Source organism: Hippocampus bargibanti, linkage group LG17 (genome assembly GCF_051943395.1).
Source record: "Hippocampus bargibanti isolate YZ-2025 linkage group LG17, ASM5194339v1, whole genome shotgun sequence".
Classification (NCBI taxonomy): domain Eukaryota; kingdom Metazoa; phylum Chordata; class Actinopteri; order Syngnathiformes; family Syngnathidae; genus Hippocampus; species Hippocampus bargibanti.
The window spans coordinates 6,735,205-6,750,963 of record NC_142750.1 but is presented as its reverse complement, the minus strand read 5'-3'; the positions used below and the strand labels follow the sequence as shown (position 1 = coordinate 6,750,963).

The following is a 15,759-nucleotide window of genomic DNA, read 5'->3' as shown; positions in this document are numbered from 1 at the left end:
TCCCTTTCACATATTACATATAGAGCGCACAACAAATTCATGAATAACTAGTTTTCAAATTTCAACTGTCGCGGCTTGGAATTGAAGCATATTTACATGGGAAAGGAGATGTGAGACAGTCTCTTTTCATCAATGGATGCAACAGCTTCGTGCTTGCTTTCAAAACTTAGCTTGTAGCAGATGTACACATTTCACCGTGACGTCCCTCATCCACTGGTGAAAAGGACACTTTTAACATGTCTTTCATCTAGAAGTTCTTCACGAAGAGGGTGCAGAAAGTGCTCAAGATTGAATGACTGTGTCCTTTGTGTCACGTTTTTTTTGTCTTGAACTTAAACATCAAAGAGTATATGGGGAAAGATTGCACGACTGACCATGTTTTTATGTTCCTGTTGTGTTTATTATTTTGCTTTATGTTGACTATGATGTGAAGCGCTTGTTACAGCTGCAACTGTTGTGAAAGCGCTATGTAAATTAGGATGTATTGTATTGGTTTACACATGAGTTAATTAATTCTGGTTGGGACATTAGCAAGCATCATGGAAGTTTGATTTGTTTATGTGGGCCGAATAAAATGTGACGGCGGCCCAGATTTGGCCCCCAGGCCTTGACTTTGACACCAGTGCCCGAGGCTAATCGTCAAAGCTATCTGTTGCTTCAAAACAAAAGTAACACACTATGATCCAATCCTCAATCCAGTCCGCCGGGTCAACATAATTAAAGCATCCCCGGGTAACTCAATCTGTTCAAAATGGCGGTCTTACTCCTCCAACAGAGGGATTGGCTACATGCAGAACATGCGGGCCTTTAAGACCGTTTGCCCCCTACGTAACGAGCTGCACTTGGACATCACAGCCGCCGTGAAGGTAACAACGGCGAAAAGTGGAATCACACCTTCCGGAGTCCTTTTAATGAGCTTGAGTTTGATTTTTAATGAGCAACTTCTTTGCAATGACTTCACTCTCTCAACAGAAAGGAACCTCTGAGTGGTACGAGGGCCTAATTGCGCAGTACAAGGCGGAGGATGGGGTAGGTGCACTCCTCAGGGGTGATCTCCTCAGCATTATTTTGCGCGGTACCGCATTGTCAAGAAATGTGTGTGTTTTGGATGTAGTCACTGGAAGAGCACCTGAAGAAATTGGTCATGGTGGTGGACGCTGTCTGCATTGACATTCAGAGAGCTCAGAATATCTACAACAAACTCTTCTACAGGTGCAACATAGGCTGGAACTTTTTTGCTAACATTTCCTTGCATTAATATTTACCCGTTGGTGTTTTTTTTTTCTCCCCACAGTGCGGTCAGAGTTGATTTCTTCAGCGTGTCCTACAGGCAGTTGGAGAAGCTGGTAGGTCTCCATAACCGTTAATCTCTTAACTCATTCACTGCCATTCATGAATTTATTCGGGAATTGAAAATATGATACAGAGCGCTATTCCCGAATTTGTTCGCGTTTCATTTTTTTTCATGCTTGGGTGCCGGTAAAGCACTGCCCATGGTCTCGAGCAATGATTTTTCTTTTCCACAAAGGGGCATTTCCCTTTTTTCATGTTAGCCCTTTGTTCCAGCTTCAGAGCTTGCTAAAGCGCGATTTAAACCATTATGAATCTATTGCATTGTATTTTATACAACCACCCTTATTTCAAACTCATATAACTCCAGACCCATATAGTTTAAGAATTAACTCTTTTTTTCTGATGAAATAAGAGAGTCTAAGGTTTCTAGCATTGAATTGAATGTTTATGTAGTTCTTAAACTCAATATTTTGTGGGTCCTGAAATTCAAGTGACAATGACAAAAACCCTGGCACTGGAGTGGACAGATTTTTGCACATTATCTGGCAGTGAAGAAGTTAAAGGTGATGTATAAAATCATCATATAGCATTTTGCTAACTAAATGTTCATGTTACATAACAATAATGTGGTATGAAAACGAGCCAGAGTGGGTTTTTCATGAAAAAAAAATTAGGACCTGGCTGATATTGATCTATTGAGAACAATTTGACATAATAAAATTCCGATACCTGATGAACAAACGATAAATTAAAAACTATATATGTAATACTTATTAAACTGTCTTCCATCCGCTACCTCAGCTGCAATGTTGTACATCAACAGTGTAATTATCTCATTTAATTTCATACATTTTCCTGAGCAAAGAGAATCAGTTTACCCGAAAACTTGTTTCACATCAATCACCCATTGTTATTTTTATTTTTTTTAATTTCTTTCTTTCTTTCTTTCTTTCTTTCTTTATTTGTGTTTATTTATGTGTTTATTTTCGTGTTTACGTGTTCATTTATCTATTTATTTACTTAACTATCAATCTATGTATTTATTCATGTATTTATTCATATATTTATTTATGTCTGTATTCATGTATTTATTCATGTATTCATGTTTTTATTTATTTGTTTAATTATTGTTTATTTTACCATTTTTACAGGTGGCCGATGATGTCAACGTGGCCATGGAAAGGCTTTGCGGCACCCTGGAGCAGGAAAGTTCCAGACTGACGCAAACGATGGGAGAGACCGTCTTTGAGCTTTTCATGTCCCTGAAGAGCCTGAAGGGCTTCCGGGAGTTTCTTCCTCTCAAGTCCGTCATAGCCCGCAACTCGTGCACTTTGACCGGTGTCCCAATACTTTTGCTCATACATGCCAAGGGGGTCACGCTTTTGTCGCTTGTCATGTTTTGTCCATCGTCGTCGTCCTCCTCCGCAGGGATGCCAAGATGTTGGCCTTAACGGGATTTCACAACTGGTTCAAGTCATCCATTCACAAGTTCCTCCAGATTGTTCATGACAGGTCATGTGACAGGATCTGCAAAGCGGTGGAGACGGACAAGGTAAGACGCCCTGCCCCACTCGGTTTTAGAGTGCGGTAACCATGGCGATGTAGCTCTGCATCATCTGCTTCACTGGAGTCACATTTCGTAATTGCTTCTCTGTGACCAAGCAATGGACGTTTTTGTTTTCTCCCAATTTTTGCTGTCCAGGAACAAATTTTTAAGTGATTGTTCTTCAAACATTGTGTGGTATTGCTTCACCTCAAAGCAATATCCCTGATATTTTTCACAGATATTTGCCATGACAGGGATCAAAGTTAAAAATTTTGCTTCCTACCGGTCACAATTTTAGTGACGTCAAAAGTTTTTAATAAAAAGTTAAAAACTATTTCAAGTTGGATTGTTGGGTCTGAAATAATGGGAACTTTTTAGATGTATTTGATATTTTATGAAAACAGGTTCATGTGAAAATAAATGGGAATGCATTCATTACATTTCTCAAGAGAACATAAAAAGAGAATATTGGCACTAATTAAATACATTTTATCTCATTCACTGCCATTCACAAATTTGTTTGAGAATTTAAAATATGACGTAAAACGCGATATTCCCGAATTTGTTGTTTTTTTCATGTTTGGGTGCCGCTAAAGCCATGGCCTCTTGCACTGTTTTTCCCTTCCACAAGGGGCAGCATTTCCCTTTTCTCCATGTTAGCGCTTTGTTCCAGCTTCAGCTGTTGTTAAAGCGCTATATAAACCAATAAGTATGTATTGCATTGGATTTTGGACTGCCACCCTCATTTCAAGCTCATATAACTCCAGACCCATGTAATTTAAGAATTAAGTCTTTTTTTACGATCAAGGAAGAGAGTCTAAGGTTTCTTACGCTGCATTGAATGTTTATGTAGTCCTAAAAGTCAATATTCTGTGGTTCATGGAATTCGAGTGACGATGACAAAAACCCTGGCACTGGTGTGGACACATTTTTGGGCAGTGAATGAGTTAACATGGAATAATTAAATAAATGAAACTTGTCACATCTCCTGTCCCACGTCAGTTCGCTTCAATTCCAAGCCGCGACAGTTCCACATATGCATCAACGTTCTTTTCTTCTTATCGCGAGCTCCCCAAGCCATGCATCAATCCAGCGATGACAATCAAATGGCACCAACATTCCTCCCAAATCAAAAACAGTGCTGATATATTCGTGCTGCCGAAAAAGTGCAACCGCTCAGTAGAATCTCCCCCTTGATAAATGTCGTGGCCCAAAATGCTGAAAAACAATCCGTATGACACCTCATATCGGCTTTCAGATGGAAGCGGTGCAGCAAGCCAAGCACAGTTCCTCCGCTCTGGAAGTGACATCCTGCTTCCGACAAGTCCGAGACATCTGGCTCCAACTGGCTTGGCCGGACTCTGCGGGGACATTCATCTTCGTCACCCGCTTGACCGACGTGAGTGCCACGCGCTCGATAACTTCCAATTTTGCTTTTGAAATGCTGATCGTTTTAGGGGGAAAAACAAAACCAAAAAACGTTGCTTTGTTTCAGAACTTTTGCAGCGAGGCTGTGTACTACTCAGAGATGCTCACGCGCAAGATTGAGAGGAGCCAGTTGGGCCGGGACCACAAGAGCTTCATCGTTCAGGTAAGTAGCAATAGCAAGATGCCAGCAGGGCCATGAAAGCGCACCATTATTATAACTCTAAAAATTATATAATTATAATAATAATAATAATAATAATAATAATAATAATAATAATAATAAATCATTCACAGCCACACCCTGCCCTCTTTGTAGCCCTGCTTCTTTTCCTTCAGCCTTCTCTCCACCTCCGCCCTATCTCTATCTTTCTCCTCCCGCCCTCCTCCTTTTCGCTTCCCGCTTAGCTGTGCGTGGCCCTCAACGACGTCGAACACGTACGCGTCTTCCTGGGGAACCTGCCTCGCGACCTTGACTGGACGGGTGTGGAACGCGCCATGGAGGAGTCGTGCGGCGCCGAGGGGAAGGAACAAGTGTTCAAAGCTCTTAATGGCCAGCTCTTCAACATGGACCAGGATCTTCAGAGGGAAGCCAAGCACCTCATCACGCTACTGACAGACAAGGTGCGACTACACCATAGCCGAGATCCCCTTTTTGTATATTTGGATTGTATTGGATGAGCCTTTTTTAATCTCGCAATGGAGAAATGTGCATTTCACAGCAGCAAAGTTATGAAAGGAAAGTAGAAAAACAAAATACAAGAGGTGCTTTAAAGGCAGCCACTCTCGCGGCGCCATCTTGAAGTCAAAACAACAAAATTAAACTAAATAACAAATAATTTGTCACAACACAAAAGACACAGACACTCATTCAATCCTAAGCACTTTCTGAACGCTTTGTTGTATGAAGAAATTCTAAATGAAAGAGACGATCAAAGCATCCTTTACACCAGTGGATCAGGCACTTCATGGTGAAATGTACACGTCTGCCAAATGTTGAAACCAAGCACAAAGCTGTAGCTTCCATTGACGAAAAGAGATTGTCCCACGTAAATCCGCTTCAATTCCAAGCTGCGACAGCTCCACATACGCATTGGCGCTCTTTCTTTTCATGGCGGGCTCCTCAAGTCATGCATCAATCCAGCCGCAGACCGTCCACAATGGCCCCAGAGCTGTCCAGCGATGACAGTCAAATGGCACCGACATTCCTATGAATAAAAAACGGTGCTGGCATATTTGAAAAGGCGCAGCCGCTCAGCACAGTCTTCTCCTTAATGAAAATCATGGCCAAAAATACTGAAAAACAATTCGTGTCCGTTCCACATGACCCACAACAACACAATGTGACAAAACAAACACAAAAATGACACAAAAGCACCTGCTTATAGCTGCCTACTCGGGCGCCATCTTGGGTGATTGTCATTTTTTCATGACTTTCATTCCTTTCCTCTCCCTTTCTTAACTTTGCTGCTGTGAAATATAAATTTCTCCACTGCGAGGTAAATCCAATCCAATATTTTTTGACTTGACTCATCTGCCAGCAGTCCTGACCCGCCTCCCATTGAAAACGCATTGAAAATATGTGACAAATGTTAAAGCACAAAATTCAAGGTGTCCTCAATTCCCAACACAATATCTTTGTTGACGTGCAGATGGTCCCTGAGCTACGCCGGTACATCCAACACATCAGCTTATCTCCCGACTCCATCAACAATGAAGACGTAAGGCCTCCAAGTCACTTTGTTTGCAATTAACGACCGCGTGTGTGTTATTGTGCCTTGAGTGCGTTCACGTTGTCATGACTAGGCCGTGGCCCCCCTCATGAAGTACCTTCAGGACACAGTGGTCATTCTCATTGACACGCTGGTGAAGGACAACCTCACCCGGTAATTACTGCCTTTGCCTCCCCACTTCCTGTAAATATTTTTATTCTAGCGGGTGATTAGCATAACCATTATGATTTATAAATTATACCTTTTGTCTAAATGCCTTTTTCCCTGGTGCCTATGTCTACGTGGTGTGTGTGTGTGCAACTGGCGCAGAATCACAGATAACGATGCATAATTGAAATGTGTTTAGAAAGAATGGCATTTTATGCACACGTTGTACACAAAAGGATGAAAAAATGATTCAATCTTAGACAGAGCAGGTTAATTCCAAAATGCTTGAAACAAAGCACCTCTGGAACACGGACGCGTAACCGAAAAAAAAAATGCTGCAAAATTATACTAGGCTGAGAATTTAGAGACTTAGAAACTTATTATGAGCATTACAAACTAAACTTACCCACGAAATCTATCAGGAAATGTGTGACTTCACGAAATCTGGATGCATGAGGCACCGGAGCAAAACCAAAGAGAGACAAAAGGGTACATTTCAAAAATTACTTTTAGAAAAACAATCACAGCTACTGGTAGCAAAATTTTAGTTAGCTGACGAAGCTTTTCGGATGAGGAGCGAAATGTCCCACACCTTCAAAGAAGTACAGATAACTGCTGAAGAAACCTTTTCATCGATGGTCCGCCCCTGTACGACAGAGTTGACACAGACAAATGCAGATTCGCTAATGAAGGCTATTGCTTTCTTTAGCTTGATGACGAGCGAGGGTAGGAAGAAAGCTTGAGCTATTCAGTGTTGGAATCTTTTCCGACCTCTTGAGAGAGTTAAAAAAAATGTGCAGTTCTTGGAGATTTTTAGAAACTCCGAATTGCATCACATTTTTTGGGACTTTGTAGGGTTCTACAGAGCCTGTGGGAGCTGCTGCTGCGCATGATTCTAGACTCTGTCACAGAGAACCGAGGCGTTCAGGTGGAGTTCTACAACCGATTCCAGTACACTGTCGAGGTTTGTGTTGATTCTTTTCACGCTAGTGACGTCCGTGCTAACGTGTCTTTCAATTTCTTCGTATTTTTTTGTGTGCCTTGTAGACCTTATTGCAATTCCTCCAAACAAACGGTCTGTCCCTTGAAGATATGAAGAGTGGAGACTATAAGGTCATCTTGTTTCTTTTTGCTCTTGTGGATAATGTATAGATTCCTAACGGTTGTCTCATGGGCCGCTTTAATCCTGATTCGAGACATAGACATCATGCTCAGCGTTGCTGTATGGCAAGATAAAATATACTGACCAATAATATGATTAACTCATTCACTGCCAGACTATGTGCAAATGTGTCCACTCCAGTGCCAGGGTTTTTGTCATTTTGACTCAAATTGCAGGACCTACAGAATATTGAGTTTTAGGACGGCATAAATATTCAAGACAGTGTAAGAAACATTAGACTCTCGTTTTTTTATCAGAAAAAAAGTGTTAATTCCTAAGTTATATGGGTCCGGAGTTATCTGAGCTTGAAATGGGTGCGGCTGTACAAAAGGTAAATGCTGCCCCCTTGTGGGAGGGAAAAACATCGCTAGAGGTCTGACTGAAGCTTCAAACGCACCTCCCAAATTCGAGAATGGCGGCCCACGTCATGCATTTTAATTCCTAAATAAATTTGGGAATGGCAGTGAATGAGTTAAAATTTGTTTTTAGTTTTTTTTTTGTGCGTGCCTCACAGTCAATTTAGTCAAATAAACATCAAATAAGAGAATTTTGCTTTTTTTTCTTTTCCTTTCCTCGCAAACATTTGCCCAAAGGCCCTGGAGGAGGAACTGAAGATGAACAAGTGTTCTTCATTCGAACTTATTGAACAGTATTACTTGGAAAAGATCTCCCTGCAGGTGCGTTCCACCTCGCCGGGCATCGATCTGGTCACCGGACATTGGTTTCTGTTGTTGATGACAAATGGCGGGAAAAAAAACCTGAAAATCTTCTGACACTTTGGACAATGTACTAGTTATGCCATCCATGCAGATTTTTCTAACGCGTTTCCTCATTCAGGCTGCGACTGAGTCACAGTGTATACAATATATTTTGATGTGAAACTAAAATGAATACTAAAACAAGAACTAAGCAAACAAACATGAATCACAACTAGATAAAATGAAACCCATTATAGTAAAGTTAATGCAATAAAAATAGAAAATCAAATCTAAAACAAATACTGTATTTTCCGGTGTATTAAGCGCACCAAAGTATAAGGCGCACTCCCAATTTTCTTCAAAAGATGACCCTGCGCCTTATACGCTGGTGCGCCTTATATGTGAGGTCATATTGAGCCACAACAGAACAACAGGAGCAACTACTCTTAGCAGCAACGACTCCATTTCCCCCTGTACAAGTAGTTCTTTCTACTTTAGCGCCTTATAATGTGATGTGCCTTATACTTGGAAACCTTTGATATATTGATAAACCATATTTGGAAATCTTTTTTTCATTCATTGAAGGTGCGCCTTATAGTCCGGTACACCTTATTATGGAAAAAATGGATAAAACACCATTCATTGGGGGTGCACCTTATACTCTGGCGCGCCTTATACACCGGAAAATACGGTACGGGGGGAGAAAATGGATACGGTGGCTACTTGACAGTAGTTGCGAGGCCTGCTGTATTTCATTTGTAGTTATAAATTTTGCTTATATGCTACCTAGCTAACTATTTGCTATCTATTAGCTATCTGGCTAAATGGGTGGCTATCTCGCTAGCTTTCTCGCTAGCTATCTCGCCAGGTATCTCACTAGCTATCTCCCTACCTATCTCGCTTGCTATCTAGCTAGCTATCCATTAGCTGTCTGGCTAAATATCTATTAGCTATGTATTAGCTAGCTAGCGAGCTTTCTATCTATTTGAGTTACTTCCGGGTTGAGTGAACGCTTGCGCGTGTGGCTGCCGCTGCTCACCCGCAGAAAAAAACTTTTAACAGTGACTGTTAAGTGACCTTGAGGGTTTTGAAAGGCGCTTATAAATGAAATGTATTATTATTATCAACATTACTTCACATTTAAGGCCCACTTGCGTATAAAGTGCAGGGGTCATCTTTTGACGGAAATCAAGGCTTTTGTGTGCGCCTTATACACTGGAAAATATGGTAATAAATAATCCACAACTGTTATAACCTTGAATTTATTTTATTCACTCACATTTTGGAATGCACCACTTTTTCTTAGTTCCGAGCCTTTTTTTATTGGATCTCATAAAAATGAGCATGTATTCCCATATAAGCGAGATGCTACTCTGTTACAGAAAACACTCAAACACACACGCTTTGGTCGCATCAGCGTCAAGTGCTACTACGACGCTCCTGAGCAGAGGCTGACCGTGGAAATCTTGCACGCTGCCGACATCATGGCGCTGGATGCCAACGGTAAAAGCACAAACCGTTGTAGTCAACAATTGTAAATGTTGAATTCTATTTTACAACTGCGGGTTTCTGTGGTTTCATTTATCAGGTCTGAGCGACCCGTTCGTCATTGTGGAACTGTGCCCCCACCACCTCTTCCCATTGGCCAAGAGCCAGCGCACCCAGGTGAAACTGAAGACGCTGCACCCCGTGTTCGACGAGCTCTTCTACTTGTGAGTACCCGTTCCCGCTTGTGTCATTTAAAGGTCACGTCGTGGGTGGCGGGGCAGGGGGGGGGGCTTATGTGCTTTAGAATTTGTTATTGCCTCACCACCGCATTTCCTCTTCGCAAAAGGTCGCTCCTTTTCTATTTCCTTTCTTTGCCACCTTTTATTAATAACGTTACATCCTGTCGGCGGATGATACAGGATTGAACGTAAAAATTAATTATTGATTCATTTGCTGCCATTCCGGAATTTATTCAGGTATTGAAAAGTATGACGTGGAGGTGCCAATAAAGCGCTGGTCAGACCTCTGGCAATTTTATTTTCCCTTACACAAGGGGGAAGCATTTGCCTTTTGTCCATGTTACAGCTTCAATTGTTGTTGAAGCGCTATATAAATCAATATGTATGTATTGTATTATATTTTGTACAGCCACCCCCATTTCAAGCTCAGATAACTCCAGACCCATGTAATTTAGCAATTAACCTTTTTTTTCTGATGAAAAAAGAGAGTCTAAGGTTTCTTACACTGCATTGAATGTTTATGTAGTCCTAAAATTCAATAGTCTTTGGGTCCTGGAATTCAAGTGACAATCACAAAAACCCTGGCACTGGGGTGGACACATTATTGCACATGGCCTGGCAGTGAATGAGTAAAGGAGGCTCAAAACAATGTCAAAATGAGTTATTTTATATCCCTACAGTTGCATCAAAAAATATCAATGGCGATGTTGATTATTGGTCATTGTATTGAAGCAATTAAAAATTCCCCGGAGGACCGATTTGAATTATCCTTCCTCCATGCGGCGCAGCCACGTGAGTCCCGAGCAGTACAGGCACAGATTTGCCTGCTTGACCTTCACCGTGATGGACTATGACTGGCTATCCACCAACGACTTTGCCGGCGAGGCCGTGGCCCCCCTCAGCGACTTCTGCTGGCCGGGGAGGCCCAACGCCACGGCGGCCGGCAAGAGCGTGCAACCCTTCATCCTCCACCTGTCTCGCAGCAAACCCAGCGGTACTCTGTCTACTCTTTCGTGCACAAATAAACGTCATATTTTGTTCATTAATGTTAAGTTTCAGAAATCATAAATAGGGACATTTCCTTACTCACGACTCTGTGGTGCGTGTTAAAATAATGTGAGCGTTACAAAAGTGTAAATTATAAGTCGATGAAACACAAAAATACGTTTACAGGAGTGGTCCATCGATGAAAAGGTTTCTTCAGCCGTCATCTGTACTTCTTTGTAGGTGTCGGACGTGTCGCTCCTCATCTGAAAAGCTTTGTCAGCAAACTAAAATTTTGCTGGTAGCCCTGGCCTTATATATATATATCCCTACTGTCCAGAGGTGACGGTGCCAGACCTCTGCTTTAATATGCCCCTGCTTTAAGGTCGGGAGGAGCAGAGGACTATTCCCTGAAGCTAATCTGACTACTTCATTTGTCCTGATTGATTATGCCTATTACTGGCCCTGATTTCCCCATTTGCCCTGGTATCATCTCATCAGCATTACTAAGCCCACGTGGTAACGATCTAAGAAGTCTGTTGTAAGCATGATCCAAATTGAACCTCACACCACCATGGCGATTTAAATTTGGAGGTATAATATATATATATATATATGTTATTATTATTATTATTATTGTGGTCAAAATTGGGTGTCTCCCAACCAAATCGTGAGACTTTGCTTCGATGGTATTTTTTTATCTATATTTTAAAATTGCAATCTTGTATTTGCATCTCATATAAACTAGAATTTTCTGGATTTCTCTTTCCAATGTGTTAAGCTTGCTTTTGGGTTGTGATGTGATCATGGATTTTTTTTTTTTTTTTTTTGCTTTCCATCCTGCAGATAAACCGATCATGCGAATGCTGGACGCTCGGGTGGGCGACAGGGAGGCTCAGGAGTTTGTCCGCAGGCTGAAGGAGATTGAGAAGTCCATGGAAGAGGAGTAAAAAACAAAACACACACACACACACACACAAAAAACACATTCTTGGGTCGATGCGTATCAATGTTCTCTGACCATGTCTCGCCACCTGTGCTCTTGTACCGGTACAATGTTTACAATTTTGTTTTGTTTTTACAATATTCAAAGTTATTATTCGTTTTGGTAACCAAACCAAAATGACAAATGAAGAGGGAGTCACTGTGCGACCCGATGCTGTCTCAGTTGAACTCCATTTTAGAAAAAAAAAAAAAAAACTATATGTGCCGATTATTATTTTTGTAACGTTCTATTTGTCGTATATTTGATATTTATAGAATCCCAAACTATTTTGTGGAAGTAGCACACAGTCCAAGTAGGAATCTTTACCTCATGTTGGGTTTCTTTTGGGTGGTTTTCGATGGGAGGAAGCTCAAGGTACAAAACTTGGGGGAGAATTATTGAACGTTTATTTATTTTTGTAGCTGTTGTGTGAATTCATACAGATTGTTTTAATGAGCATACTGAATTTTAATAGTCTATAGTGGATGTCAAATGCCAACAAAATTAATAGGATTTTGTCCCAAAAAGTAATTTACCTTGTGAGTTTTTTTTTTAATGTATGAATGATCTGCATGAAATACATAATTGGTTAAAATTCCATCCACCAAACCATTTCAAAAAAGTCCTTGTAGCAAAATGTTCTATTATAAAGATTAGCGCATCAGCCGTCTTTGTGCTATGGGTGCGTTTGTAATTTTTGTGCAAGTTTCTACTAAATTACATTGACAAAATGCACTTTTTGCATTTTGATGTTGGGTGTTTTAAAAACAATGGGGGAAAAGAAGGCAATTTTACTTAATTCAAGCGTTTCATGGGACAAAACAGCAATCGGCGTCTGATTTGATTGATTTTGCTGAATTTCTTTCTTTCTTTCTGAAAGAAAAACATTTGAATGTATTATAATATTGAAGTGACTCTTATCTGCCATCATTATCCATTAATATTTGTGGGTGCTTTGAAAATATTCCAAATTTGATGCGCTACAGTGTTAACTGTGATATTCCCTCCTAAATTCTCGTGAGATGTTACATTGTACTATCAAGTGCTCACACTGTATTGAGTGGATATCATTTTAATTGAAATTTATGTTTTAGGCTTATGAACTTTTTGGTTTACGAACGTTAAATTTATGAAAAATTTACCTTGGCATATGAGCCCATTCTAACAACAAAATGGCAGCCGACTGTTTTTGTCCTGTATTCCCCGCCCCCAGTCTTCGGTAAAAGCCATATGATTGGTCAAGAGCGCAGCAGTTAGGGGGTGGGGGGTACAGACAAAGAGAGACAGAGAGCGAGGCCATTAAACATTAAAGAGACAGGCAAACGACAGAGAGAGAATGAGAAAATTGATAGAAAACAGTGAAATTTGGACTTGTTTCAACTTTGATAGTTCAAAGGCAGAGTGTAGACTGCAAGGTTAATATATCCCATCAATCAGGCTACACAAATAACCCGCACAAGCCATCTGTACACTTGATGCAAAAACCTATCAACCCAGCTACGAGCTTCTTCTTTCAAGATGGTGAAAGAAGAAGGCTACGTTCGTCATCAAGTGTTTAATGCTGATGAACGCGGCCACTCCATTCCATCAAGCCATCAACGACCATCACAAAGGTAAATAATAATTATAAAGTACAGTTTATTTCTTTAATTATAATACCATAGCACATTTATTTTACATAAAATAAGGTATATTTTGTGTAGTTTTAAGGCTTAGAAAATTAGGAAGTAGAAAATTATGTTTTATGGGGACCTAGGAACGGATTATTCTCATTTTAATGGTTTCCTATGGGAAATTATTTTTTGGTATACACACTTTCGCCTTACACACTGTCTGGGAACCAATTAAGTTCATATGACAAGGTATCACTGTATGTCACGATTTTTGCGTTTTTTTTCTAGTTTGTCATTTTATCATGTCAAATACGCCCCTCTTCAAAAAAACAAAAACAAATAGTGAGTCACAGTGTATTTCTAATCTGCGATGTGTTTGAAATTCTGAGTCATTGCTTTGTGTACAACTACCTGTCATTTTAGGGGGAGAGAGAAAAAAAGAGAGAGCAAGACAAGTGCAGCTAATAAATTCTTGTTGCGTTCAGATAACAAAGATGCTCACCTGTAGTCCATTTTGAGCAATGTGTTAAGATATGCATCGAACTAAGACGGTGACGAGTGATATATGTCCGTTCAATGTAAAATAGAACACAGGGTATGTCATTGTATTTGGTAGCATTTCATAGAAAAGTGCTCTGGGATAAAAGGGAAATGACCTTTTTTTTCCTTTTCAAAACTCCAGGAACATTTTTTTTCAAACAAATGCATAGAATAGCCAAAATGGATCAAAATGTTAATTGTTATGCTTGGAGCACAGCAGAAATCTCCTCACAGTCGCAACTAAAACTTTGCGTCAAAACAATCTGATACCAAAATCATTATTCTGATAGAGAATTGTCGCATGAGTGTGTTCTCGTGAGCTTTTTCCTTCATTTTGTACAATAGTGCTATGAAATTAGCAGAAAATCTGAATTTGCGGTTTGATTAACATGAAAATGTAAATTAATCTGCCCAATCCCAAACAATACAACCTGAAAGACTTTGAAGTGATGATTCTTTTTGTTAAAAGTACTGCTTTTCAATTATCTGGCGGTGACATGGTGCCAAGGAACCATTTACAAGTGATTTGTGGAGCTTCATTTTGACAGAAGTAGCACTTTAGGTGTTGTCTTGTGACAGCTTGCTTATAAAAGAATTGTTTGGAATTGAGCTGAAAAGCTTCGTCTATACATAAGTTGCATTTTGGTGCCCTTTTGAGACAGTTTGGCCAAAAGGAACGATGTCGAAGTGAATTCCAGAACTTTATTTGGAGATAGACATGCATTTTGGCGGCATCTTGTGGTGGCTCGGAGTCATGTTGAAGTGAATTTTAATGTGAGATGATGGTTAACGTTTTTTCAGAATCTGATATTATCAAATTATTTAAGCATTGTTATCACTTCGGGTTTTAACTCCCTGGAACCTTCATCACAAACAAACCATCGCCGTAATCTGAGAAACATTCAAAAATTCTGCTGTAGATTGCAAATTTCCCCATTGTGGGAATATTCAAGACTTTCTGATTCTGATTCTGATTAAAATGAAGTGGTCCACATGAATCAGGCTTACATACGAATGAAAACCAAAGTTGAAGCATTTCAAGAGAGCATTTACAAAGACACCTCACTAAAAGAATTATGGGATTGAAAACATTTTTTTGTCTACGGAGTTGCTTTTGAAGGTTTTTAATCCGTCAGAATTTGAGCACAACACAAATTGAGGACACATTTTCTTTCAAGCTGTTGGTACAAGAAATAACATAAATTGGTACTTGAGTTGGAAATCCGAAGGTGTCTTGTTATCGTTACAGTGAATTCTTTGTCCTTGAACCTGTAAATGCATGTTGTTGATGTTTATTAGATAATTGAAACGTTTGAGATCTGTCAATGGAAATAAAATGTTGTTTACATTTCAACCACTGTTGATGCTTTTCTTGCTATTTAAAAACGCTTCATTTATATTAATAGCCCACAACGGCAGCTTAACTCAATCAGTTGATTGAAAATGGCCGCAAGTGTGTGCTGACTTCCTTTGAATGTGAGTCTGAATTTGATTTAATTCAGGACACAGCCTTCGAAAATGATAAATACGTTTGGGAAACCATATTATCTCCCATGTTTCTTTTTGACTTAACCAAGCTAGAATTTTGACTTGACCAAGCTAGAATTAGCATGTTAGCATTTTAATTTTGGACGTCCACTATGCTCTAATGATGGCAAATTGACCTTTAATAAAACCCCCGAAGGCACCCACTCCTCTTCTTCCTTCTAGCCGAGGATGTAATGACACAAACAAACACGATAAGGTGCGAAACAAGTCGCCATGGGACACCTTTGCGGGATTTGCCACCATCTTCTGGTTACTCGGTGAGTTCATGAAGCAGCTTTTGTGTATGCAGTTGTCGGTGTTACATTGTCAAGACCTTGTCTTTTTCCTCACTTAACATTTTACCAGCGGTGTCCAAAGT

General features: G+C 40.1%; 1 protein-coding gene across 1 annotated transcript in view; it reads left to right on the top strand.

Moving 5' to 3' along the window:
* Nucleotides 1–15,207, top strand: part of baiap3 (BAI1 associated protein 3) — a 40,980-nt gene extending 25,773 nt beyond the window's left edge. Inside the window, exons 17-34 of the mRNA XM_089018083.1 lie at nucleotides 776–866; nucleotides 973–1,029; nucleotides 1,115–1,212; nucleotides 1,295–1,346; nucleotides 2,445–2,596; nucleotides 2,722–2,845; nucleotides 4,098–4,238; nucleotides 4,335–4,430; nucleotides 4,673–4,888; nucleotides 5,917–5,985; nucleotides 6,071–6,150; nucleotides 7,000–7,108; nucleotides 7,192–7,257; nucleotides 7,900–7,983; nucleotides 9,387–9,507; nucleotides 9,593–9,716; nucleotides 10,520–10,725; nucleotides 11,562–15,207. Coding sequence (XP_088874209.1) covers nucleotides 776–866; nucleotides 973–1,029; nucleotides 1,115–1,212; nucleotides 1,295–1,346; nucleotides 2,445–2,596; nucleotides 2,722–2,845; nucleotides 4,098–4,238; nucleotides 4,335–4,430; nucleotides 4,673–4,888; nucleotides 5,917–5,985; nucleotides 6,071–6,150; nucleotides 7,000–7,108; nucleotides 7,192–7,257; nucleotides 7,900–7,983; nucleotides 9,387–9,507; nucleotides 9,593–9,716; nucleotides 10,520–10,725; nucleotides 11,562–11,665 — 1,990 coding nt within the window. The 3' untranslated portion in view covers nucleotides 11,666–15,207. The remainder of the gene's footprint in view (nucleotides 1–775; nucleotides 867–972; nucleotides 1,030–1,114; nucleotides 1,213–1,294; nucleotides 1,347–2,444; nucleotides 2,597–2,721; nucleotides 2,846–4,097; nucleotides 4,239–4,334; nucleotides 4,431–4,672; nucleotides 4,889–5,916; nucleotides 5,986–6,070; nucleotides 6,151–6,999; nucleotides 7,109–7,191; nucleotides 7,258–7,899; nucleotides 7,984–9,386; nucleotides 9,508–9,592; nucleotides 9,717–10,519; nucleotides 10,726–11,561) is intronic.
* Nucleotides 15,208–15,759: the final 552 nt, after the last annotated feature.